Here is a 10,961-nt window from a genome sequence, read left to right as displayed (position 1 = left end):
GGGCATCAAGGAAGCAACCTATAGTTACTCTATCAACAACTGAAGCCGAGTACGTTTCAGCTGCTGCAGGTGCGTGTCAAGCCGTATGATTGAGAAATGTGTTGGAAGAGATTGGGTGTAAACAAGGGGAGAGGACAGTTCTATTTTGCGACAACAGTTCTACTATCAAGTTGTCTAAAAACCCTGTTTTTCATGGGAGAAGCAAACATATTCAAGTAAGGTTTCACTTCCTGCGTGAGCTGGTAAGTGATGAGATAATTGAGTTGGAGTATTGCTCTACGCAAGATCAGTTGGCAGACGTAATGACCAAAGCTGTGAAGTTGGATGTGTTCGAGAAGTTGAGAGGATACATGGGAGTTGAAGTGAAGAGCAGTTAAACTGGAAGACAAGAGTGTTTTCAGTTTAGGGGAGGAATTGAAGACTAATACATTCCGAGTCTTTAGGATCAAGTTAAAAATAAGTTTGTTGAGATAAGTATGGATCTGCTGATTAGTAGGGAGAAGTTTGTTTTTATTTCGATCATAAGGTCTATATAAGACCATCGTTGTATTACTCTGTTTCTTAACACAGAGCTTTTGGTTTAAGTCAATAAAGGCAGTATTCAGAAACGTTGTTCTCTCTTGATCCATCTTTAACAAGACCAGACTGTAAACCACAAAATAATAACTCTCAGTTACCAGCTAAATGAATCCTTAGACTTGCCAATTTTGGTTTTGTATGAACTCTCTATTTCTTCCTGCACACATTTCATTAAACATATCACATCACTTTTCCAAGAGCCCTTTTACATATTTTTCATGTAATAAACGAATGGGGAGTTGTTACAAAAAAAAAAAAAAAAAAACGAATGGGGAGTAATATACCTTGCATGATTTCAGTAAGGGTTCTAGGAATGAGGATCTGAAGAACTTGATTGATTTCGCAAGTAAACTTGTATCTGAATCTGGCAGGTGTTAAATACCAACTGATATTAGTAAAGGCCAATTTGAATCAAATCAACATTTACTGTGTATTTAAGAACGTACCTTCATCATCATCCACATCCATTCTTGAGCCTCCTGAGTTGATTTCTTCTATTAGCTGGAAAAAAATAGAGTATAATATAATCTTAAGGAACAATATCTTTGGGAAGAGCTAATTCAGATCCACAGTATATTATTTTTACCTGTGAAAGTGTTGGAACTGCCAATGGATCAAACTCATCGCAGTTGTTTGGATCGATAGGAACACATACACGACCTGAAAATTCACAAGACATTTATGAACATGACTCTGTATCTATTGGTGTGATTAATATTTATTCAAGAATCAACGGGAAGGGACCTGTTTTGGGATGGACACAGAAAGGTGCCTTAAGCAAATGGTTCATTTGTTTTGAGACCTCCAAATCAATTCGAGGATAGGTAAAGGTGAAGACGATTTCTTCAACGCACATACGCAGTGTTGGAGCCTGAACCAGATGGAAGATAATGAACAGATATGAGGGGGATTCAAGTTCATACAACTAAACAATTCACAACACTACTACAAACCTTGTGCTTCTTGGATTGGAGGGTGTTTTTAAGCTGCTCCCACCTTACAAGGCTAATGGCTTCTTCTGATAGAGATGATCTAGCTGAATTCTCCCACTTTCCTCTGAGCTCTGATTGAATATCTGTTATGAAGATGTACACCATTGTAAGTCACCAAAATAAGGTTAGGAGGACCACGTGTAAGCTGGAATAAAATACATCATCATCACTTTCCATACCTTCATCAGAAATCATCGCAAGTATCTTCTCATACTTGTCTTTGGTAGAGAATATGCTTTGAGTTGCTTGTAACTCACCCTCAAAGAAACCCTTGAGATAATCCACATACGATCTCCTGTAGAAAAATACAGATTAAATTAGTGGCAGAGGGATTGATTTTGAAATAAGAAAGGCAAAAGGTGATGGAGGAACACTTACGCAAGGAAAGGATGAAGAGAATAACCCATAAGAGCGACTTTTCTTGCATTGTTCTCATTTCCCTGTTGTCACACATAAACAGTGATTAAACTTCAGAGAATTTCACAAAACAAAACAAACCAGCAATTTAGCTCTTGAAGGCAACCTTATAAACACGGAAGTATTCAGCAACTGCTGACCTTTGTTCATTAGTCATCCTGCAGAATGCAGAAAGTGATTCATATCATAAACTTAGGAACTAGTGTTCAACAGTGTTAGTAGTGAGCGTTGAGTAATTGTTTTTACCTGCGAGCTTTAGGATCACAAACCCAACAGTGAACTCCACGACGTCCACTGAACACCCAGAGGATGTGTTTGAAACCGAAATCCTCTGCAAAAATTGGCAAGACTATAAGTGACTTCCTAAGATAAGACCAAACACTAGTTCCATCCACAACGTGCTTGACAATGTGAATAGGCTATTGTTGAACAGCATAGACAGAGTTAGAAACTAAGTCCCAAAGAAATGGTAGTTGAATGAAAGTAGTGGGGGCTGGGGTACCAGTGAGGGAAGTATGAATGACTTTGATAGCAACAGTAATCAAAGGCCAACATTTGGAGCAAACATCAGCTCCAGAGCAACAGTATCTAACATCGTCATAATCTGTTATATCCTGAAGAAAACAATATATATATTCAAGTCAAGACACACACTTAGGACTAATAATTGAAAAAAACAAAAGAAAATGTCTAAGATAAGAAAATGAAAAAACTGACAATATCAAAGACTAACTCCCTCTCCACTGGAGTAAACACATTGGTGCCAGTTTGTGAATAGGCATGCCTCTTATCCGGCTGCAAGAGAAAAGAACATAATGAGTAATCTAAAGCACACAGCTGATGAAGAAGAAGTTAGATAAAAAAAACGGGGCTCACGTCAACGCTATAGACGGCGCCAATATCAATCTTGTAAGGGAAATTGGATTTGATAGCGTCTTCCATGGATGAAGCATTTTTGAAGGACTTGTAGCGGAGATAAACGTCGTTCTCAAGGGTGAAAGAGAACTCTCTTCGACCAAAGTAGTATTCATCGCAACCAGGATGTTTCCCATCTATTATATATTTATTATTATCATTCAAGTAAGTGTGTGTGTGTAAGAGAAAGCAAACAAAAGAAAAACAAAAAGTACATACCGTGTCCGTAAGAAAGCCATTTGTGAATATCACTGTAAGGAAATAGATTGCCTGCATTCAATAATTAAAGCAACTTGAGAGAGAGATCTAAGACTAAGAAGACGATCAAAAATGTTGCGATGATAAGAAAGAAAGAGAAAGGACTCTTGCCGTAGTAAATTCGGAGGTAGTTAACATTGAAGAATTCTTCTGGTTTCTGGTTTTTGATTTGTGCTGCATCCATCATCGTTTCATCTCCTCTGCTTTCGATCTCTTCTCTCGTCATCTTTCTTTCCCGCAACAATTAAACCCAAAAAACACTTTTCAAAGTAGAGATTCACGGAAACAAAACAATCATATTAATACAAAAAGGAGTTTAGATAATAACGATTTCGGATAAAAAAAAGAGAGAAACACAGTCGACGATTACAAAAACATTTTTAGGGATTGTGGAAATGGCGGGAAAGAGGAGGCAAATAGGGTAAAATTAGGCGGGACAATGTATAACGGGCTTTACTTATTTGGGCCCATTAATGTTTAGAATACAGCAGCAACCTATATCTCCCTATCTATTAATCGATAAGTGTTCACACGGGACCTTTCCGTTAATTGTTATAATTTGATAGGTTGATGTTTTTTAATTTTAATTTATTTAATTAAAATTTTTAAAATGAAACCAACCCTAAAATTACTTAATCTAATATATGTTTCCAAATATACAATTAAACATCTTAAATATAGATGAATTAATATAATTTATTTATAGAAACAATTAAATATCATAGATTAGATCATATAAATTGATAATATACATTTAAATACATATGATACTACATAAATAATTATAAAAAATGGTTTTTAATATATTTATATTATTAGTGAATACAATAAATCATAGATTCTAGAAAACTAATTAATGTAAACCTAATAATATTAATTAAACTCACTCATTCACTATATATATATATATTCTAAAATGTTTCAAATGAATGCAAAACAGTCAAATATATAATTTTTAAAAAAATCTCATCATTTTCCAATGATAATGTGATGTCATAAATAAGTTTTCACTTTTTGAAATGATTAAATAATTTTATATTTAAAAAAAATTATAAGTCATTTAAAATTATATTAATCAAACATGTTATTTAATTCATCTATTAATATAAAAATATGAATTAAAATTATTATATGGTAAGTCGCTTAAAATTATATTATATGGTAATTCATTTAAAATTATTATATAGTAAGACATTAAAATTAAATTAATCAAAGTATTTTTCACATGCTTTTCCTAGAGTTAATATTCTATTAAAATAATTCATATAGCTTTGATTATAATAAAATTAGCATGCTTGTTTTTTTTTTTTTTTTTTTTTTTTTTGTCAGCAAACAAAACAGACTCATGTAGACTCTGCGAACCGCCCCATTAGCTCTGCATCCATATGAACGACAAACGACAGTTGTTTTCTTGCACTGCGTGCGAGACTGTCCGCCTTTGAGTTCTGTGTCTGTGGTATATGAATGATCTTTGAGCTGTTGAAACTCCTCTTCAAAACTTTTATGTCTTCCAAATAGCTTGCAAAGGCTGGCCACTCTTCTGGTTCCGAAACCATCTTCACCAATTGAGTACAATCCGTTGCAAAAGTAACCCAGGCCTGTCTAAGATTCCTCATACATTCCATTGCCTATATAAGGGCTTCTATCTCTGAGTGTAGTGGCGACTGACTCGCTCTCTTATTCCTTGCTCCCATTAGTCCATCGTAGCCTTCCAGGGTACTATACCATACTCGGTATTGTCAAAGATACAAGAACTTGGGTGCGTTCCATGCCTTGAGTCTGACAATTTTGTGCTTCCACCCAAAGTAACGATTCTGTTTCTGCCAATTTGAGAGTATCTCTCGGGTCCATATCCAGATTGCTAAAAACTTTGTTGTTTCTACCTTTCCATATATACCAGAGAATCCAAGCAAATGAATGATCCTCCATTTCAGGGGAAACTCTCCAAAATAAATGATCCATATTGGTAAACAATGATTGAGTGGGAAAAATATCCGGATTCATCGGGATCCGTGAAAGTGCCCAGACCTGAACCGCCGGTGGACATTCAAAAAACACGTGATTAGTTGATTCGTCGGGAGCACCACATCGGTCACAAACAGTATCTCCTTGCATTCCTCTTGACCTCAAATTTTTCTTAACCGCTATACATCCAGTCAATAGTTGTCATAAAAAATGTTTCAACTTGGGTGGGCAACGTAACTTCCAACAAAACGCCTTCAATGGTGTTATCGAAGGGCTAAACTGGGGTGGCATTCTTTCTCTATCCGGATATACTCGTTCCACTTCATATCCAGATTTAACCATGTATTTTCCATTGTTTGTAAAATGCCATCCATTCCGGTCTTCCAGATGAGATCTACTTATAGGAATACTTTCAATAATTTTAACATATTGCGGATCCACCAGAGTCCGAATAACCTGTAGGTTCCATGATCGTGATGTTCCATCGATAAGAGCATCCACTATTAGGTCCGGGTAAAGATTATTTTTATTTGCTGGTCTCGGGCGAGTGGATGGAAGCCAAGGGTCATTCTATACTGAGATAGATGATCATGTTCCCACCCTTTTGATTAGTCATTTGCTAACCAGAGATCTAGCAGAGACAATACTACGCCAGCCATAAGATGACGAGTATGCTCTAATGGGTTCCAGGGGTGAAGTATTCCTGAAATATCTCCCTTTGAAAACAGGAGAAATTAAAGTATTCGGTTTGTCCATTAATCTCGAAAATTGTTTCCCAAGCATAGCTGTATTAAAATCTGTAAGATCTTTGAATCCCAAACCTCCATCGTCCTTAGAGCTACACAGTTTGTCCCATGATTTCCAATGCATACCTCTCTTGTTACCCCCTGGACTCCACCAGAATTGTGCCACTGCACTAACTAATTTCTTCATTACCGTTTTTGGAATTCGAAAGCATGACATCACATTGTTTGGCAAAGCTGTAACCACAGATTTTATAATCACTTCCTTACCCCCTCTGGTGAAAAACTTAAAAGTCCAACCATTTACTCTGCTATTTAGTCGCTCCTGAACAAATCCAAAAACTTGCACCTTTGATCCCCCAGATTTTCTGGGAAGCCCAAGTAAGACTTCATTCCTCCTAAATTCTGTATACCTAAAATATCTCGTAGTTCCTATCGTGTAGCTTCTTCGATCTTCTGTCCAAATTGAATCGAAGATTTTTCAAAATTTATTTGATGTCCTGAAGCCCTTTCATATTCCTTGAGGATCCTAAGAATTGTCTGACATTCTTCCTTCTAAGCTTTGCAAAAGAAAAGACTATCGTCTGCAAATAGTAAATGAGAAATTGGGGGGCAGGCCCTAGCAACCTTGAGACCCGTTAGCTGCTTATTTCGTTCCGTTCTGCCTTTTTAATATTCGCGACAAATGCTTCCGTATACATACTAAACAGATAAGGGGATAGAGGATCCCCTTGTCGTAATTCCCTCTGTGGTATTATATGTCCTTTTGGTTGCCCATTTAATAAAACCTTATACAGAACCGAGGAAATGCATTCCATCATTAATTGGATCCAATGCTGGTCGAACCCCATCTTGGTTAGTAGTTCTTGGATGAAGATCCATTCAACTCTGTCATAAGCTTTGCTCATATCCGTTTTTATTGCCAAAATATTTGTCCTGACACGATTTGTTAGTCCGCAAACCATGGAACATCTCCTGAGCTATAAGACTATTATCCGATATTAAACGTCCAGGCACAAAACCCGATTGCGTCTCCGAGATCAGTGATGGAAGACAGACCTTTAATCTTTGACATAATACCTTAGATATAATTTTGTAACTTACATTACATAAGCTGATAGGTCTGAGTTCAGTCATCCTTGTGGGTTTCTCCTTTTTAGGAATCTAACAAATATTTGTAGTGTTTAACCTTGTGTCCAATTTTCCCGTTGCCAAAAAACTATCGATCATTTCCAATAGATCCTGGTTTATTATATGCCATGAGTGTTGAAAAAAGAGAGTCGTCATTCCATCCGGCCCATGAGCTTTCTCCGGGTGCATCATGAATAAAGCCATTCGAACTTCCTCCTCAGTTGCCAACCGAAGGAGCCGTTGATTCATTTGTGGGGTAATTGAGGATGTAAGCTCATCTAAAAAACCATCAAAACCAGTAGGAGTTGTTGTCTGAAACAGATCTTCAAAATAATCCACTGCCACCTTTTCTACCCCTTGCTCCTCAATTATCCAGTTTCCATCAGAATCATATAGACACACAATTCTATTACGAGCACGACGTTGTTTTGTTAGAGCATGATAGAATTTTGTATTGAGATCCCCTGAAGTGTGCCACATATTACGACTCTTCTGTTGCCAGTAAACTTCCTCATCCTTATAAGCTTCCTGTAATTTCCTTGAGACCTCTGGAATATCTTCCTGGGTTCTATTGTTATCTGTTTGGACTTCTTCAAGTGCTTTCTGGAGTTCCCCAATTTTCTCTTTCCCATAAGGTGGATTATTCTTCCGCCATGTAGAGATCTCATGACGACAGTTTGTGATTTTTGAAACGAAATCCCCCGGATTCGCCTCTGAGAATTCACCCCACCCTCTCGCAATCGAGTCCAATAAGCCTTCTTGTCCATTCCATCTCTTGTCAAACCGAAATTGTCCCCTCCGTCTTGTTATTTTATTGTCCAGAAAAGCCACCACCGGTCGATGATCGGACCCCACCATTCTCAAATATTCTGTGTAAGAGCATGGAAAAAGTGTATGCCAATCTTCGTTTGCTAAAGCTCGATCCAACCGACACCGAACCATAACTTTTTTCTTTTTTCCTTGTTTCCTTCTTCCTTGCCAGGACATATAATTTCCTCGGGCCGGGAACTCCAAAAGTCCAGTATTCCTAATCATGTTATTTGCTAGGCCATACCTTGTTAAATGTTCCCAAACTTGATCCCTTAACTGTTGAACCGGCTCTCCATAGACAAAGGTCATATAAACTTTTTTTTCCAAGGGCCAATGTTTCAACATCAATCATACGATTACTAGTATATAGAATATCAACCTGGTATTCATTATTATAAAACAACGCCAAACCTCCACTCGCACCAACCGGGTCCACTGTAACTAAATTGTCGTACCCAAAATGAGACTGAAAACCCTGAAGGAAGGTTAAATCTTGTTTTGTTTCGGAGAGAAACAAAAAATCCGGTCTATATTTATGCCATATTTCCCGTAGATAACTAATTGTCCAGTGACTTCCCGCACCTCTACAATTCCAGCTCAATACTTTCATAAAAAAACATTTTGAAAAAACTCTTTAAAGCTAGATTATTGAGTGTGAAGAAACCCTGGGTAACAAGACTGCATTCGACAGAAAACTGATATTTCATTATACAAAAGTATATAATTTGCATCAAGAACCAATATCGTAAATCCCATTGTAACCATACGGCCCCAATTAATATATACATATTGAATATATCCTCCCCTCTCCCATGTAGCCAGGTGCTCTCCACACCACTCAAATTAAGCTCTTGATCATCAAAGGTTTGTAACACCCGTGTTACCTCTGAAATCCTTCCCCGAAGAGTACATATAATTAACCTCCTTTTTCTATTAAACATGAGAAAGTACCAACTCTTATATGTGCCTTGTGAGACGTATAAAACCTTCATAAACATATAATATTGTATCACCAAATCTCTTCGTAAAAATAAAGCCTCAGCCTTACTCTTGTTCAACCAATTATTGATGTCACCCCTCCATATTTGTTGGACCTCCTGAGCCAAATTCCTTGATCCCCTTAATTGAAAAAATTCCACAGAGGAACACCATTTCATCCGTATAAAAGACCAATTATAATACCAAACCATAAACAAATATAAGACCATCCTGCTCTCATGTTGTCCAATCTCCACCAAATCAATTGCCTCCATATACACTTGTGATGTCTGTGCTTGGTTTAATGGGACCAAACACAGTAGCTCCTCTATATAAAATCCAACTTGCAAACATGGTATCTGTTGCTTGAAAACCGTAAGAGTAAAACCACAAAAACCACAGTCACCTCCACACCAAAACCAATAACCAAAGAGTCTCATTTTATTCCAATTCAATCCCACGTAGGGCAAGCCAATAAAACACAGGGAACAAGTAGGACCAAACATAAATCCAAAACAAATCCAAATCATATGCTCATAAAGCTTATTAAACCGAAAGACAAATTGAAAATTAAAAATAGAGCACACCAACTGCTCGCATACCCGCTCCACTTCTTGTATCTTCATGGAACTTCTAAGGTTTGGTGACATTAGGTTTGGGGTTTGAGGGACCCTTCTCCTCCTGCTGTTTTGCTCCTTCTCCATGACGAGTTGCAGTTTTACTGACCGTGCGCTTTCGGGTGGCGACGAGAGCGTGGACCATTCTTGCCTTAGTAGAACCCCCTGCAATAGCAGAAGACTTAAACAAGCTCTTACGCACCACCTTCTTCTTATCCGCTTCTCCAGGAATTTGTTCCTTCCCCTCAGCTTCCTCAGACTGTATAGCCTCCTCTTCAAGTTCATGCGATTCCTTTAGAATCTTATCATTGTTCACTTCCACCCCCACATCCCCATCAGTTAGATTATTAAAACCATCATCACTATCCTCTTCATTTCCCACTACGTTGACTCTTTCCTCATCTAACTCCATACCATCATCCTCACCATCAACAATTTCCTCTCCTAACAAATCATTCACCACATCTAATCCATTTTCTTCACTCTCAGGAATCAATGGTACCTTATTAACCTCCGCAAGGATGATAGCTGAGCTGTCCTGTTGCGGTAGCGGAAGTGAAGTCTCTAGATCAGCTCTCGAAGCGCTTCCCTGGACCTTCTGTTGAATCTCGCCCTCCTCCCGAGCCTCCTCTCCAACCCCCGCTCATGGGCTTGATCCACACCGCACCCCCGAGAAGGCCATGTACGTTCATCTGCAGTGTAACCTCTTGATCGATCACTACGAGAGCTCCTGAATCGTGAGCCATCCTCGCTTCCTCTGTATCTTGTACGGTTTGAGTGATACCTAGCATTTCCTTTCTCTGGAACCTTTACCCATTTTGTCTCTTGCTCCTCGTACATCTTCCCCTTACCGAGATACTCGCGATATTCCCTTCCCTTGCCATGCTGTCCCCCATCTCCATTGATCACCACACCCTTGTAGCTCCTAGCACGATCTTCTTGTCTACTGATCGGCAACTCTCGAACCTCCTTCTTCTTCTGAGGACTCTTCACAGTAAGTGGACAGTAGTCCACACTGTGGGAGAGACTAAAACATGTCTCACAAAAACCAAACAGCTTTTCATATTTCAATGAAATAAACGCTTCATCCCCTTCGTGAAACTCCCCTCCAATAAAATCCACTGTTGTATCGAAACTCAACTCCTTGGCACCGTCTATTATCACCTTGATTCTGCCATAGTCGAGATCTACCTCCACAGTTTCTCCTAGCGCATCACCAATGCTCTGAAAAGTTGGAGCATCCCAGAACTCCAAAGGAACTCCCATGATTTTGATCCAGAACGGAATTGCAGCAGGGAAATCCCGTGGCATTTTTGGCTGCCATCGAGCCAACACAACCATCCTATAGTCAAAATGGAAAGGCTGAGACTTGAGTACTGTCTCAATATCTTCCTCCTCCACGAAATCGAACTGAAACTTCCCAAGCCCCAGATCAGTGCCCGCAACATGGGCCTCCACCTTCCATATCTTGGGAAGCATCACAATAAGAGCTTTCACGTCCTGCGCCGCCGGATTCATACATCTGCCAATGAGGGTCTTATCATACTGTTTGATAA

The 10,961-nt window shown here is 38.6% G+C and overlaps 1 protein-coding gene across 1 annotated transcript; it reads right to left on the bottom strand.

The window, feature by feature from the left end:
* Window positions 1-518: 518 nt before the first annotated feature.
* On the bottom strand, window positions 519-3,535 carry LOC106339723 (DNA primase small subunit-like). The gene is made up of 15 exons (XM_013778582.1): window positions 3,273-3,535; window positions 3,123-3,173; window positions 2,865-3,040; window positions 2,706-2,783; window positions 2,491-2,602; window positions 2,235-2,319; window positions 2,095-2,146; window positions 1,950-2,011; window positions 1,751-1,866; window positions 1,533-1,654; window positions 1,324-1,450; window positions 1,166-1,239; window positions 1,026-1,080; window positions 864-943; window positions 519-736 (listed from the first exon to the last, which is right to left on the bottom strand). The coding sequence occupies exons 1-15, from the start codon at window positions 3,385-3,387 to the stop codon at window positions 674-676; spliced, it is 1,368 nt and encodes a 455-aa protein (XP_013634036.1). The 5' UTR covers window positions 3,388-3,535; the 3' UTR covers window positions 519-673.
* Window positions 3,536-10,961: the final 7,426 nt, after the last annotated feature.

This window comes from Brassica oleracea, chromosome C4, assembly GCF_000695525.1.
Source record: "Brassica oleracea var. oleracea cultivar TO1000 chromosome C4, BOL, whole genome shotgun sequence".
Classification (NCBI taxonomy): Eukaryota; Viridiplantae; Streptophyta; class Magnoliopsida; order Brassicales; family Brassicaceae; genus Brassica; species Brassica oleracea.
This window is presented reverse-complemented; position numbering and strand designations above follow the sequence as displayed.

Coding starts and splice junctions, on each gene's coding strand:
- LOC106339723 (XM_013778582.1), bottom strand. CDS start 3,387: ATGACGAGAGAAGAGATCGAAAGCAGAGGAGATGAAACGATGATGGAT. Junction 944..1,025: donor GGATGTGGATGATGATGAAG/GTACGTTCTTAA, acceptor AACACCTGCCAG/ATTCAGATACAAGTTTACTT. Junction 737..863: donor CCTTACTGAAATCATGCAAG/GTATATTACTCC, acceptor AAATGTGTGCAG/GAAGAAATAGAGAGTTCATA.